Source organism: Brienomyrus brachyistius, chromosome 12 (assembly GCF_023856365.1).
Source record: "Brienomyrus brachyistius isolate T26 chromosome 12, BBRACH_0.4, whole genome shotgun sequence".
Taxonomy (NCBI): Eukaryota; Metazoa; Chordata; class Actinopteri; order Osteoglossiformes; family Mormyridae; genus Brienomyrus; species Brienomyrus brachyistius.
Genome location: NC_064544.1, coordinates 26,609,960 through 26,626,919, shown reverse-complemented (window position 1 = coordinate 26,626,919; position 16,960 = coordinate 26,609,960). Strand labels below are relative to the sequence as shown.

The 16,960-nt window shown below is 42.6% G+C and overlaps 1 protein-coding gene across 1 annotated transcript in view; it reads left to right on the top strand.

The window, feature by feature from the left end:
* The window catches only part of LOC125705353 (uncharacterized), an 88,957-nt gene that overhangs the window by 53,665 nt on the left and 18,332 nt on the right, over window positions 1-16,960 (top strand). Inside the window, exons 15-16 of the mRNA XM_048971888.1 lie at window positions 5,357-5,461; window positions 14,918-15,010. Of these exons, the coding sequence (XP_048827845.1) occupies window positions 5,357-5,461; window positions 14,918-15,010 (198 nt within the window). The remainder of the gene's footprint in view (window positions 1-5,356; window positions 5,462-14,917; window positions 15,011-16,960) is intronic.

The following is a 16,960-nucleotide window of genomic DNA, read 5'->3' as shown; positions in this document are numbered from 1 at the left end:
GATCTATTTTATTTGTTTTGTGTTATATATCTGTATTTTAACAAAATACAACGTCATGTGATGTGTAACGTGCGTTTTATGAGTTTAAGTAAACAGGAACGATCATTTCTACGCATTACAAAAAAGAGCTTTCGTTTCACTGTTTTCAGCGGTGCGCGCTCCCGAGACAGGCATGCATTCTACGGCAGGGATGCCTTTTTTGGCATAACACCGGCAAAAAGAGGGTTACAGTAATCAGGACGAGAAGTAACCAAAGCGTGCATCTTTCAGTGATAAAAAGGTCTGACTTTAGCCAAGTTCCTCATGTGGAAAAAAGCTGTCTTGGTCACATATTGAATCTGACTTTAAAATTCAAATCACAACCCACAATTACACCAAGATTTCATACATGTGATTTAGTCTGAGTCACTAAGCTACCAAGCTTTGATTTTAGCTTCTCTCTCATTCCCTGGGGACCATAATAATCACCTCTCTTTTCTCTTCATTGATTTAAAAGAAAATATTTCACATCCACTCATTTATAGCTGATTCACATGCACAGAAATTGTTCATTAAATCAGTAGCATCGGGTTTTCCGGCTAACTGCGAATCATCGTTGTAACAGTGGAGAATGACAGCGTATTTCCTAACGATGTCACTGAGAGGTAGCATATAGAGAGAAGAGCAGGGGATCAAGGATACCACACTGTGCAATTCCACTGTCATCCATAACTGGTGCTGATAAAAAGTAGCCTAGTTGACCAGAAAACTTCTTCCTACTATATATGTTTTGAACCAGTTTAAGACGGAGCCAGTGAGTCCAATCGACCTAAGCTGGTGTAAAAGGATGGTATGATCAATTGTGTCAAACGCAGCACTCATGTCTAATGCAGTTAGGATTGAAAGACTATTTGAGTCTGTGTAGAGCCTAAGATCGTTTACTACCTTTTATAAAGCACTCAGTACTGTGATGGGATCTAAAACCTGATTGAAATGTTTCAAATATCTTGTTTCTGTAAATAAATTCCATTATCTGGAGATACACAACCTTTTCTAAAATTTTACACATAAAAGGAAGATTTGAAATAGGCCTAAAATTACTAAGGACCATATAATCTACTGCAGTGTATTTAAGGAGTGATTTAACTACAACACATTTGAAGGAATCTGAAAAAGTGCCTGTTAAAAGTGATGTATTTACAATGTAAAATCCATTCAGAAAACAACATAAAAGTTTGCCTAAATGATAGAGTAGGAATTGGGCCAGTATGACATGTGGATGGTTTCAGCTGAGTGACTCTTTCCAATCATTCCATGTCAGTCTCATTAAAAGGATCCATCCAGACAGGGGCTCCGCTATCAGAGCTGCAGGGACCATAAGCTGCTGCTATAGAGGCTATAATATTGGTCATTTTAGCTTTAAAGAACAGTGCGAATGGCCACATTTATCAGCAGATGCCTCTTCTGCTGTAGGTTATGAAAGGTGGAGGAGCCTATTAATAGCTGAAAATAGTACATAGATTGGACATACAGTGCCCTTCACAATTATTGGCAGCCCTGGTAAAGATTTGTAAAAATAGTTAGAAAAAAAAACACATTTTGCTGAAGTAGCTTCATCTCACACTGAAGAAATGAGAAAACAACCTTTTATTGAAATAAATATATTCAAAGAAAAACTAAGAAAAACAAATCCTTCATCAAGAAATAATTATAAAAAAAGAAAACACATGTGCCATGATTATTGGCAGCCCAGCATTTAATACTTTGCACAGCCTCCCTTTGCCAGTATAACAGCACCGAGCCTCCTATAACATTCTATAAGGTCGGAGAATACAGAGCAGGGCATCTGAGACCATTCCTCTTTACAGAATCTCCCCAGATCATCCAGGGTCCCAGGCCCTCTCTTCTGCCAGTTTTAGTTTCCTGGCAGAAGAAGCCAGATTTTGATTGAAAGTGTCCTGGTGTTTCATGGAGTCCATACTGCCATGTACCCTAATGAGGTTTCCAGGGCTTTTGGTGGACACATTTCCCACAGATGAGTATCCATATGTGGGATTGATGATGAAGGTCTATCATAAACGTCTCATCATCAAAACTGAGGGCATATAGACAGACTAGAATAACCAGTATATGAGAGAATCTGCCTGAGCCAATGATGAAGCCCCTGTTATGATCAGATACATTTATTTCTGGTATAAACTGAAGCTTTTTAGAGATCAAACAGCTTCCCCCAGCCGTAGAGTTAAATGATGAATGGAATACGTGTCCCACCCATGGCCGCTTATGCCTTGAATGATCAACTAATTTAAGGTGAGATTCCCGGGGGAAAACAATGTCAGACCTGCGGAGCTTAATATGCTGGAAGACTTTCTCCCTCTTAATAGGACCATTCAAACCCCTCACAGTCCATGAAATAAGTTTGATATGCAGCTTTTCCATCCCACAGTCAGCATTTGGCTCAGTCATTGATTCTGATATACATACCATTGAATAAGATACATCATGTCTAGGGTGTGAGACCAGCTTCACTTCAGCCAACAATAAATACTTATAACATTTGTATTCAAAAAAGGTGACCAATGTGTACCCCCCCCCATGTTCCTCTCCAAAAACAGAAACTTAAAGAGAACAAGCTCAGCAGCATCAGAACAATCTGCTAGTGAGTCCAAATCCTATGGTCGTCCTTCATTAGGAGCGAGCGGCAGGTCCCTGACACAATCGCACTCCCAATGAACAATGCAGTGTTACAATAAGAGGCTGCAGGACACCTCCTGATTATATAATTAACCACATTCACTGTAAACAAGTGCAACTATCATGTGAATTTAGTTTAAACTATATTTAAGTTTACCTAATCAATTTACGACAATTAAACATAAAATTCACCATTAAGTTTCGAGAGGCCAAACCAACCAGCATATTATATGATAGGTGGTCTGTCGTTGCTGTGTATTTGAAATCCCAAAGCATCCAGTCTTAGGAGGGAGTCAGATCATAAGTCACCATCAACAGTTATTCTGCCCTCCAAAGCCATACAAAAGTATAACATTAAACCCAAAGCTTTTTAAATATCACATGCCAATTTTTTGAGCCGTATCCTCGTTTAGCCATCGTCACTGTGAGCTCTGAGCACAGAGTTCTCCCTTATCTGCTGGTATAATGGTTCTGCTGCTGCTCGGGTGTCGAAGTGATGAATGTCATCGTTTAGGGTGATGCAGAGATGAGCTGGGTAGCTCAGGACAAACGCAAATCCAGCCGTAAACAATTTAGTGACCACAGGTGCCAGGGTGATGGTAGCCCCCCCCCCCCCCCCCCCGGAAGCTCAGAGTCTCGCACTCTAGGTCTAACCAGCAGCCTGTAGCCCTGAGGGAGTCTAACCCAGGATGCAGGGGTCCTGCACTGCTGCCACCCACACTGGGTGATGCACCGTCTTGCCCCTGAGAGCCACAGACAGCATCCCCCTCCCTCTCATGGGGGGTCACCTCACCGGTCACCATGTGCACAGGGGTCGGCTTCAGCTGAGTCCAGGCTGCCCCATATCAGGCCTCAGCTGTGTGACGGTGCCCCCCCATGTCCACTATGGCGGAGTAGGGGACTCCCTCCACTGTGACAGGGACATGGCAAAAGTCCCAAGCACAGGTGTGACCCACCTTTGCCACCGGGGGGCGTCATCATAAGCTTCTGGGGGGAACGGGGTCAGACTCCCCCCTCTGTGTTGCTGGGCCCCTCCTGCAGCAGGTGGTGATGGGATGAGTGTGTTAGGGCTGCATACAGTCCCCTCTACACGGACCCTGCACTGTTTCCCTGCGCTCGGCCCTGCATGGGTCATTCCCTGACCAGGTGGCCAGGCTGGTCACACCCCCAGCAGACTGGGGCCCCGATATGGAGGCGTCTGGCCTAGAGCCACGTGGCTTATAACAGCTCAGCCGCTTCGGTCACCCACGCGGGGCCCCCCAGCTCTGAGCTGTCACCGCACACGGCTCGTGCAGCAAGTGCATAATCTCTGGGGGGGGGGGCAGACCACACAATCCCCACACAATCTCTCTCTCCAACGCCTGCCCCAGGGCTGCCTGCAGAGGGCGCATTTGCTCTGGATGAACATGGACCAGATATTCAGAATAACATCGTCTTGCCACATGACCAGCTGCAGGGCCTTTTCCACCAGTGACGCCCCCCCCCAGCCCCCAGTGAGCTGCACTGTCAGCTCACACAGAGTGTGGGACGCTTCCCAGCCTGACCTTCCTAAGCACCTGGGGGTTTTCAGCGGCACTGAGGGGGTTGAATCGAGGGGGGGGGGCGGTAGACAGAGTTACCATCCTGACCATGTCCTCCCCAGGTACAGCAGGGTTCGACACCCTGTGTGTCGTGACACGTTACTCCTGTGACCGTCATTATAATTATCTGCCATTTGTGTCACAGTCACCCCTCTGCTGGTTTGTCCCAGACAGGATCACCTTCACTCACATCTCACATCGATCAGTCATGGCCGCCCAACACCCTGTCAGCAGGTCGTGGTTTTTCCCTCCTCAGACTCTCAGTAGCTTCTCACCACGGCTGGCTGTCAGCTCCCCACAAGCCTTGCTGTATCGGAGATGCTCTGACCCAGTCGTCTGACCATAAAGATTCGGTTCTTGTCAAAGTCACTCAGATCTTTATTGCTGCCCATTTATTCTGCATTCAACATGTCAAGTGAAAGTATCAAATGCTGTGTAACATATCCCAGACCTTGACATGCTGTTTTCACCAGAAACTCAACATCATTCACATCACGTGGGGGGAGTCATAATGTTTTGGTTCATTAGTGTATTAATATTAAATAATAATATTTACTCATTTTCTTAATATTCCAGTATCCTGTTTTTCAGGATATTTTATTTTTGTATTGTGTACTTTTTAATTCCTTGGTTCCAGGTTCCCTTGTTTTCATTCTGTACTGTCTTTCCACTTTGTCTGTTTGGGACTGTATGTATCTCTGTCTGTGTTCTTCACTCTTGCTGCTATTTGCAGAAGAATTTCCCCTTGGGATCAATACAGTTTCTCTTAAATCTCATACAGTGTCTGTATTCTCAAATACTGTTTCATAAAGATAACATGAGCTGAACACAGCAAACACATTTTTGTATTCTGAATATGTAACACAGGTACCTGTATTCCAGTACAACCCAACCCTGGTGTCATGTGACTGGGAATGTGTGAATTATGCCTTTATAAAGGGAGCCGAAGGAAAGACAGCGATCGTTTAAATGAAGAAAACCTTTTATGATTTATTAAGCATAGACAGTCATGATGTTACATTTTATATCCATAATAATGATATGAAAACCCACTAGTGTGGATAATTATACACCTCAGACTAATGTGATCTTTCTCTTTTCAGAATATTCAATTCCGACGGCAGTAGCTGCTTTGGGAATCTGTGCCTGCATCATTATCAAGCGTTATTTATTGTATCGTGAAAAAAAGCGCTTGGAGGGATTTTACTGTAAGTATGAAACTTTGTACTGAACCATATTCAGCCTGTTTGTCACTGATAATTTACATGAGTCACCCTTTAAAATGAGTCATCATAGTACAATTAAAATCCATGTAGTTCTCAAAATTTAACACTCCCCTGTTTATATGTATTTTGAAATTGTAGCACGTTGCATAATGATTATGCTTATTGAAATATTCATTTAATGGTTATTTTTTAGCAAAAATTAAGTATTTTCCTTATTTTCTATTTTCCCTATTCTCAAAAGTATACAAACGAACCTACATTGTACATAAAAACACTTCACACCCTTAGAACCTTCTTATCTATGACCATGAAGATACATTATTACAGTTTATCACCATGAATGTCTCCCTTAGAACCTTCTTATCTATGACCATGAAGATACATTATTACAGTTTATCACCATGAATGTCTCCCTTAGAACCTTCTTATCTATGACCATGATGATACATTATTACAGTTTATCACCATGAATGTCTCCCTTAGAACCTTCTTATCTATGACCATGAAGATACATTATTACAGTTTATCACCATGAATGTCTCCCTTAGAACCTTCTTATCTATGACCATGAAGATACATTATTACAGTTTATCACCATGAATGTCTCCCTTAGAACCTTCTCATCTATGACCATGAAGATATATTATTACAGTTTATCACCATGAATGTCTCCCTTAGAACCTTCTTATCTATGACCATGAAGATACATTATTACAGTTTATCACCATGAATGTCTCCCTTAGAACCTTCTTATCTATGACCATGAAGATACATTATTACAGTTTATCACCATGAATGTCTCCCTTAGAACCTTCTTATCTATGACCATGAAGATACATTATTACAGTTTATCACCATGAATGTCTCCCTTAGAACCTTCTTATCTATGACCATGAAGATACATTATTACAGTTTATCACCATGAATGTCTCCCTTAGAACCTTCTTATCTATGACCATGAAGATACTTAATTACAGTTTATCACCATGAATGTCTCCCTGGTATTTTGCTGCTTATTCCTGGTTCTTTGGAGGCTCCCTGATGAGCTATAATCAGCCCTTTATTTATTCAGCAAGATCTTCCCCATGTGGCTGAGACTGCAGCCTCTCCTAAGTGTCGCCTCTCCTGCTTTCTCTCTCCTCAGCTGCCTTACTGTCAATGTCTGCACCCATCTGTCACAGTCTTTCCTGTCTCCTCCCCATTTGGCCAGCAGATGTCGCTGTCCATCCTGTCCTCCTTGTTGTTAAAGTCTTTAGTGTGTCCCTGCACTGCCCCATGGCTCAATGACTTGAGCATGTGGTTATCTGTAAGCCCTGTTGTCTTGTGTTTGAATCCAACTGCCTCTGTTTGTCTTTAGTAGATTTTGTTTCCTTTTGTATTAATTTTTCAGCTTCCTGAGTTTTGTGGTTTGCGTTTTTTGTTTTGGGTTTTGCTAGGTTCCTGTGTTTGTGAGTATGTGTTACTTGTCTTCGGTATATTCTGTTTCTAAGTTTCCCTGTTAGTTTCTGAGTTCCTTGATTTAATTATTAGTTTAACCTATAACCTGTTTTGCCAGCCCTTGTTAATTGTTCTCACCTGTCCTGTGTTATTCTTCTTAGCCTCTGTATACAGGTTCCTGATCCTGCTCTCTTCTGCGTGGAGTCATTTGTTATTGGTGTTATTTCTGATGATGATGTTCTTGTTCACTGTGCTTCCCTGATTTACTGTTTGCTATTTTTGATTCCCTGCCTGTTCTCAGTGTATCCAGTTCCCCTTCATAGATCCTTTTGTTCTGTCAGTTTACTTCATGCCCCTTTTTAGTTATGACATCTGATGGTCTGTTTTGTAGTGTTTCCAGTGTTTTCTGATTCTGTTAATAAGCCCCTGTGTTCCTGTCGAGCTGCCAGTGGATCGCCCACTGCTTATTCTGCCTGCACCATGCCTTACCCCCATGATAGAAACTCCTGAGTCCGTGACACCTTACAGCCTCACATCAGCCTTTCTCCTCATTATCCTGGTGCCTCCTGGCCTCATCTCCTCATAATTGTCCTATAAGCTGTCCTACTGTCAGCATTCCATTGCTAATTGTTAGTGTTCCAGTCAGATTCTATATAAAATGGTGGGATAGTACAGCTGTGGATGATAAACCACATAACATTATACACCATACCTTCATGGGGTCACAGAGCTGGGCTTCCTGAGTGACCCTGACAAAGACCAGAGCCTCAGTCACTCTGCTACATCCTAGAAAGTACAGCTCTGGATGATAAACCACATAACATTATACACCATACCTTCATGGGGTCACAGAGCTGGGCTCCCTGAGTGAATCCTAGCAAAGATCTAGGGCTGCATGATGTCACATTACGATTAAATGGTGCATGTGCAATAATCACCAGGGCTGTAGATGATAGCAGATAATAACAGAATTAGCCGGTGCATCAGGAATAAAAACAGCAAAATTAACACAACAAGACAGTCTGAAAAATCATAACTAAACATAGACATAGTGAATCAGCAAAGAGGAACAGTGGTCAAAAGTCAGAGCTCACAGACAGGGACAGACAGACAGGGTGGCTGGTAAACATCACAAAACCTGGGAAATTTGATTTGATTTGATTTGATTTGATTCAAACCCTTTATTGCTGTTGCAATATACCATGTCACTAGTCACAAGTACCAGCGAAAAGCAGGCCATCGCCCGACCTTACATATACAACATCACAGTAGGGGGTAGACCGGCCGGGAGACAGGGGAGGAGAGAAGAAGAGAAACAGGATGACATGAGGAGAGAGGAGGAGAAAACACCTCAGCAACATAAGCACATGATCACTACATCATACAACATGAAAAGACACGACTCGCAACGGGCGAGGGAATGGGGAGGTGGAGGTAGTCCAGCATGGACAAACAGCCATCCGGTCCTGCAGCCATGGAGGCGCTGGTCAACAGATCAGCCTGTTCATGCTGGGGGTATGAAGCGGCGAAGGCGTTGGATGGGGGGAGGGTGCAAGTCCTTGGGATTGGGGGAGAGGAATGCAAGAGAGTCTCACTGCCTGTTCTTCCGGGGGAGCTTTTTGTTCAGCAGCAGCCTTGGCCAAGGCCAGTGCTGATTGAGGGGAGCCAGGAGCTTGATAGAATAAGGTTGTTTGGGTTTCCGTGCGAGAAGCTGTAATTTCCAGCTCCTCTAATGTCCACGCTGGTCTCCGCCATCCAATAAGTTTTGCAAAGCTGTGAGCTTCTCCATGATGTTATCCAGTTTCACAGTCTGAGTGCTAACAGCTCTGCCCACTCCATCCAATGTTTTGCAAAGCTGTGAGCTTCTCCATGATGTTATCCCGTTTCACAGTCTGAGTGCTAACAGCTCTACCCACTCCATCAATCATTCCGGCCAGCCTAGTGGGGCTTTGAGAGGCTGTCACGGTCTTCTTCAATTTTGATAAACCAGGGCAATGCCTAATCCAAACAGCATAATACCTATAATCATAGTTCCGAATAGGTAGATGTCCACAGGACTGAAGTCCCAATAAAACCTGTAAATCATGAACTTCACAAACTGGGATTTATGGCAGGGCTACCATTCAGAAACAGGTTCTATCCAAGGCCAGTGAACAGAGACACATAACCTGGTGTAAGGAGCTCAGAACATGGAGCCCTGAACAATGGGAAAGAGAAACATGGTCTGATGCATCATCTGTCACCCTTTTCTTACATTCAGATTCAGATCCAGCTCTATTGTCATTTCAACCACACATTATTAAATATATGGCAAAATCAAAAGTGTTTCTCTATGGTCATGTGTGACATTATAAAACACTTAACAACATAAAAGCAGGAACTCAGTGATAGTAATGTGACTTGTGCCCGGTAAAATAGTGCAGATGTGCAAACAGGTAGTAGTGTAGAGTGAACCAGTTCTCATTACACATAATGTACCGGTACTGATATGATTAACGTGCTGTATTCAACTGTCTTATTGTCTGCAGAATAAAGCAGTTGCAGAGCCTAGTGGTTCCGGTTCCGATGCTACAGCACCTCCTGCTTTATTTACAGGGATACACAGAAACTGCTGAGAGGGTGGGATGGGTCGTTCTCAATGCTGTGTAGCCTTTGAAGGCATCTCCCCTGGATCAGATGCTGGTCAGAGGGCAGAGACACTCCAATAATCCTCTTCGCCCCTGTAACCCTTTGATGCCTGTCTCTGTGTAATCTGGAATGCCAGCTGGAGATGCAGTATGTTAGAACACTCTGGACCGTACCTCTGTAGAAGGTGGTGAGAATGTCAGGGGGAGCTTTGCCTGTTTCTGCTTCCTGAGGACCCACAGTCTCTGCTGGGCCCATTTGATGATCTTATTACAATTCAGGGACCAAGAGAGTCTGTCAGAGATGTAGATTCCCAGGGATTTAATGTTCTCCACGTCTACACTGTGAAGCCACTAATGCTGAGTGGTGTTTGGCTAATGGGAGTCCTGAAGAGCCTCAGTCACTCTGCACCCTCGCTGCAGGAAGGAGCGCTTTCGCAGATCATTCATCCCGACAGCAGTTAGACTCTATAACACAATGATGTCATGAGTCACCAGAAACTACCTCTAAGGTCACCATTACCTACCACTTCATACAAAACGCACCTTGTAGAGGTATGGGCATGTGCATGTATATGTGTATGTTTATGGTATGCATCTACAGTTTATGTATATGTAGAGGCATATCTGTATATAATGTATGGATGTATGTATGTATGGATGTAGGTGCATAGACCGGGTGTATATATGTACATGCCAATACCCAGCACTACCTCAGTAGGAATTGTATATATAGTAGTTAAACAGTTGATATTTATTACTACTTGCACTTTCCAAAACCCACTACCCATATTCCATATGGTGTATGGGTGCACATAGGCATTATTATTTATTATTATTATTATTATTATTTGCTCTATCTTTTTATATTATTTTTATTTTGTATTCTTACTTGTATTTTTTATATTCTTTACTCTTGTAAACTCTCTCTTGCTGGCTGTCTGGAGCTGCGTTAACACGCAAATTTCCCCACTGTGGGATCAATAAAGTCCTATCTTATCTTATCTTATCTGAAATCCACAATCATCTCCCTGCTTTTGTTGATGTTGAGGGCTAGGTTGTTATCTTTGCAGCAGCTTGCTAGATTGTTGACCTCCTGTCTGTATGCTGTCTCATCATTGTTACTGATAAGTCCCACAGCAGTCGTACTGTCAGCAAACTTGATGATCTGGTTCTTGGTAAATTTAGCAGAGCAGTCATGAGTTAGCAACGTGAGGAGCAGTGGGCTGAGTAAATATCCCTGGGGGGTCCCTGTATTTACCATGATGGAGCCTGAAGTTCCGGAAATCCATGATTCAGCAACAGGTGAAGGTGCTGAGACCAGGCAGGGAATATGTTTTATCCAGCCTGTGTGGAATTATGGTTCTGCAGAGCTAAAGTCTGTGTACAGCATTCGGACAAGGATTTGTATTGTCCAAGTGACACAGCAACTATATGGAGTATGGAAGATACAGCCTCCTTTATAGACTGGTTAGGATGATCAAACTGGTGTGGATCCAACAAAATGGGAAGGTTTGCTATCGTGTGACTTTCACTGACTCCTTCTAAGTATTTCATTACAATCACCGTCAGTGTAACAGGATTGTAGTTGTTCAAGCAGGTTGCAGCTGTTCTTTTTGCTACTGGATTGACTGTACTGGTTTTGAAGCACTTGGGAACTGTGGCCTGGCTTAAGGTAGTGTTGAAGTATTTGAAACTGGTCCTGGTCTGGAGACCATTTTTTGCAGTCTTGGTCTCATCTTAGAATCGACTATATTTTGACTCATTCTTGTCTTGGTCTTGGACATAAAAGACTTGATGTTTTATTTCAAAACCAGTCAAGACCACTCATCGTAAAGCATCAATATTTATCACAAAGGCTTAATATTCATATGTTTGTTAACACAGTACTGTGAGGTGCGCCTTATTTGACAAAATGTTATATTTTTATAGAAGCATGTTATATTGAACATCCATGGTTCAAATTATACTGTGACACAAATTTTAGGCCATATTGCCTAGTCCCAAAATGTCGCCAATGCTTCACATTTTATAGTGTATCATGTTATTTAGACTCAATCATTAGTCTGTTTCAGGTCTTGTCTCAGTCTCTCCCTGCCTTGGCCTTGGTCAGGAAGTCTAGTGTCACTGTCATCAATCTGCAGTCGGGTTTTATAATCGATTATGGCCTGGATTCCCTGCCGCAACTGCCTGCTGTCTCTGGTGGTCATGAAGTAGCCATTGATTTTTCCAGCATAGGCCCATTTAGCCATTTTGATCCTTGTGATAGATCAGCCCTCACTGAGTGGAGAGCAACCTGGTCCCTGGATCTGAAGGCTGCATTCCGGGTTTTCAGAAATGTGTGAACTTCTGCAGTCATCCTTGGTGTTACGAGCCCCAGTCTAGGGTTTGGACATAACAGAATGAAAGTGAAAGGGGAAGTAGAGTTAAGGAAAGAGAGGGTGTGACGAACAAGGGAACACAAGTAGACAAAGGGGTATTGTCCTGTTTTTTTGTATATTTTATTGGCACAAGATGGAGAAAGAATAAATAAACCCAGTTCAAAAGATCTCATGAGTGACCACAGCTATAATAACAAACAAAGCACAGCTGCTGAACGCAACCCACAGCTAAACTTACCTAAGTGTCAAGATAAGAGAAACCAAACGACAAACTCTACACCTAATGCTGTTCAGCCAAATGGCTACTTCAATATTAGTTTAAATACTAGAACTCATGACCATAGGTGAAAATTAATGGGAGAACATTTTAAAATGAATTTGAGGAAGCATTTCTTTACACAGCGTGTAGTTAGAGTATGGAATAGTCTTCCTGTTAGTGTAGCACAAGGTAAAACCCTGGGTTCCTTTAAATCAGAGCTAGATAAGATTTTAACAACTCTGAGCTATTAGTTAAGTTCTCCCTAAACGAGCTTGTTGGGCCCAATGGCTTCCTCTCGTTTGTAAATTTCTTATGGTCTTATGTTCTTACGTTCTAACTCCCTAACTGACTACACAGCAAATAATACATGCTAGCAAAACAAAAATTGGTAGTCACTCCTTATGCACCTGAAACACACACACACATATGGAATCAGATTTATGCCAATATTATCAAGCAAAACTTTTTTGACATCAAGCAAAAACAAGGCTTCGAGAAGAAAAATATATCTGAAGCAAAAGAATTGTCATCTCAAAAGTGAAATTCATAACATGCAAACACATGATTGGTCTTTTGATAATGTTTTCCTTTGTTTACGCTGCCAGCTTCCTCACTCGCGCTCCCTGACTTTTTGTTTACAAGTCTGACAGAAACTTCTCGCATGGACGCGTCCCCATTGGCTAATAAGTTTTTGACTGACAGGTCAGTGCCATGGACATTTTTAATTAATAGTGGGACTGGACATTCACTACCCACTAACTAATTTTTACTGGATCCAACAACAAGCTAGCGGTATCTCTATCGGCCATGAAAGACGTCAGCCCTGCTAGCTGGATTCCCGCAACAGGGATGTTATCATGGACTCAGGTTTCAGTGAATACAAACACACAGCAGTCCTTCATCTACCACTGTGTGTGTCAGTGTAAGCGAAGCTCATCTATGTTATTTTCTAAAGTGGACGTTGTAAAGTAGAGCTGACGGTATCACTGGTCTGCTGGGGTTAGCTGTTAGCCTAGCATGCATCCCGACTCGCTTTCCTCTCTTATGCCTCCTCTCACACTGTTTGTTTTTCCTTATTCCCCAGGTGGGTGTAATAGGTGATGTTAATGGTTCAGTCTGACTCAGGCTCCTCAGCAAACCAGACCAGCCCAGTTCCTCCATATCACACAAAACGTATAAGCAGGGCTAAACTTTCCATTATAATTCACTAGAATATCCATCAATATTCCACGGTCATATTTCTCAGAATCAGGATCAGAAGCTTTATTGTCATCATAAAAAGGTATAAAGAAAACTGTGTTCAGTCCCTTGCAGTGCAAAAATAATATAATATTACAAGCAGTAAATAAATAAAATAATTACAAATAATTTTCTTATGTACAAAAAAAGTTATATATAGCAGAGCAGTTTTTTGCACATTGTAAGTTTTTTAGAAATATTGCACAGGTTTAACTTGGTAAGGTATTGCCCAGGTTTGTGAGAGAGAGCAAATACCCTTCCGGTGTTCATTTATAATTGCAACAGCCCTAGGATATGTGCTGCTTTTCAGTCTGTTAGTTTTGGTTTTTATTGACCTGTTTCGCCTTCCTGAGGGTAACAGCTGGAACAGGTGATGTGCCGGGTGGAATGTGTCCTTCAGGATGCTGCAGGTTTTACAGTGGCAGCGGGACCCGTACAGCTCCTCCAAGGAGAGGAGAGTGCAGCCCATGATCTTCTGCGCTGTGTTGGTGACCCTCTGGAGCACTGCCTTTTCTTGAGCCATGAAGCTGGCAAACCACACTGGCATGCAGTGTGTCAGCGGACTTTCCACAGCATCTGTAAAACGAGATGAGCAGCTCCTTGGTTAGGGCGTTGTTTTTCAGGACCCTCGGGAAGTGGAGTCTCTGCTGTGCAGAGTTTTTCCTCCTCGTTCCTGTATTCAGACTCATCTCCCCCTGTGATGAGCCCAACCACTGTGGTGGGTGGGGGTGCAGTCGTGTGTGTAGAGAGTGTACAAAAGGGGACTGAGCGCACATCCCTGTGAGGAGCTGGTGTTGAGGCTGAGTGCTGTGGAGAGCTGAGGCCCCATTTTGATTCTCTGTGGGGGGGTCGCTGAGGAAGTCCTTAATCCAGAGGCAGGTGGAGTATGAGAAGCCAAGGTTGTTTAATTTTGTTACCAGTCTATTTGGGATGATCGTGTTAAATGCCGAGCTAAAGTCGACGAAAAGAAGCCTGGCATAACTGTCCTTCTGTTCCAGGTGGGTCAGGGGTATGTGGAGGGCTGAGGCTATTGCATCCTCCGTCGATCTGTGTTTCCTGTATGTAAACTGATGGGGGTCGAATGTGGGTGGAAGTCCTTCAATGATGTGATTTCTGACCAGTTTCTAAAAACACTTTATAACAATTGGAGTGAGAGCTGCTGGCCGGAAGTCGTTTAGGCTGCTGTTGGTCTTTTTTGGAACAGGGATAATGCTGGAGGCCTTCAGGCAAGGTGGGACAATGGCCTGTGCTAAAGACAGGATTAGATGACCACACTGTAGGACAATCTGAACATTTTATTGCAATTAAAGGGGCCAAATTCCTTATTAGGTCCTTGAGATTAATATACTGATGTATCCATTATTTTGCCCACCCCCTGTAAGTTCCCACCCCTCAAAGATATAACAGCCAGAAGTAAACAGGGGGATAATGTTTAATGGGGCCTGTTGTATGTTATGTTTGTTTAATCTGTTATTTTATGTGTTTTATTGATTTTCAGATTTTGCTCAGAAAATCCTTCTGGGGATTTTCTTCCTGCTTCACCTAATATTGAGTTTCCTGTATCTAAGTGTGATTTTAGAAAATGACAAAGGTAAGGAAAACCTTTAACTGTAAGGAAACCATTTGACTGTAATAGAGCTCTAATCATTTGTCAATTATTTGGTAAATGGTGTTTGTAAAATCGTTATAAATCAGAAATATTTTTCGAGCTGCTGTCAACAATAATGCAATATAACCATTTCTAGTTTTAAGTTATTATTGAATTACACCCTACTAATAAAGGCATATACTTTGATGTAATCAATATGAAATAGACAGTAATATATTCTGTGTAAGATGTAAAAAGGGCACTTCCAAGGATGGAGTGTTTTGTTATTAACTTGTTCTGTGTGTCTCCAGATAAAGTCAAAGTAAAAAGTTTGCAAACCCGTTGGAATTTTCTGTATTTATGTCTAATTCCCATATAAAACATGGTTGTATCTTCATGTCACAATAATGAACAAACAGTCTCTTATAACTAAAGATGCACAGATTTTCAGAGAATTTTTGTTCATATTGAAAAAGTCATTCAAACTGTGAAACTGAAGATCGGAAAAATTAAGTGAACCCTAAGCTAATAACCTCTTAAAAAGCTCATTGCAGTCAGAATTTAGCAAACCTGGAGTCCATTTAATGACATGAGTTCAGAGGTGTGGCCTAGAATTACTGTGATTGATAAAAACAGTGAAAAGTCTGAGTTTGAGGTTTTGACAAGAAGCATATCCAGATGGGAATCATGCATCACACAAAAGAGCTCTATGTTCTCTTAAGAGCTACGATCAAGAATTATTACTTTACATAAGGCTGGAAAGGGTTACAAAGTCATCTCAGGTATTTTAGATTTTCATCAGTCTACTGATAGGCAGGTTGACTATAAATGGAGAAAATTTGGTATTGTGGCTACTCTGCCTAGAAGTGGGTGCCCCACCAAGACGACCCCAAGAGCACAACGCAAAGTCATCAATGAGGTAATGAAGAACCCTAGAGTGACTTGAGGACGTCAGTAGAACTGGCTAACATCTCTGTTCATGAATCAACATTAAGCAGAACAGAACAAGAAAGGAGCCCATGGCAGGACACCAAGGAGGAAGCCACTGCTGTCAAAGAGAACATTTCTGCATATCTGAAGTTTGCGAAGGAACACTTGGACAGTCCACAGCGGTACTGGGAAAATGTTTTGTGGAGTGATGAAACCAAAATTTTATCATTTGGGAAGAACAAGCAGAACTTCATTTGGTATAAAAAGGGCACCTGCATATCAACATGAAAACTCTACACTAACGTATGATGGAGGGAACATCATGATTTGGGCCTGCTTTGCTGTGTCAGGGCCTGGACAGCTGGGCATCACTGAGGGGAAAATGAAATCCTAAGTTTATCAACCAATTCTCCAGGATACTGTGAGGCTGTCTGTCCATCAACTTAAGCTCAGAAGAGGCTGGGTGATGCAACAGGACAATGACCCCAAACATCACAGCAAATCCACAGCATAATGGTTTCAGAAGAACAAAATCCGCCTTTGGAGTGGCTCAGTCAGAGCCCAGATCTCAGTCCTATTGAGATGCTGTGGAATGACTTGCAGACAACCAAAGAATATGGAGGAGTTAAGGCTGTTCTGCAGGGAAGAATGGGCTAATATTCCCCCCACATGATGTGCAGGTCTGACCTGCAGTTACAGGAAGCGCCTGGTTGAGGTCATTGCTGCCAAAGGAGGGTCAACCAGTTATTAAACCTAAGGATTCACTTACTCTTTCCACTAGCACTGTGAGCATTGAATACATTTGAATAATAAAGACATCCATCCATTTTCCAAACCACTTATCCTACTGGGTCGCGGGGGGTCCGGAGCCCATCCCGGAAGCAGTGGGCACGAGGCAGGGAACAACCCTGGATGGGGGGCCAGCCCATCGCAGGGCACACTCACACACCATTCACTCACACATGCACACCTACGGGCAAGTTAGAAACTCCAATTAGCCTCAGCATGTTTTTGGACTGTGGG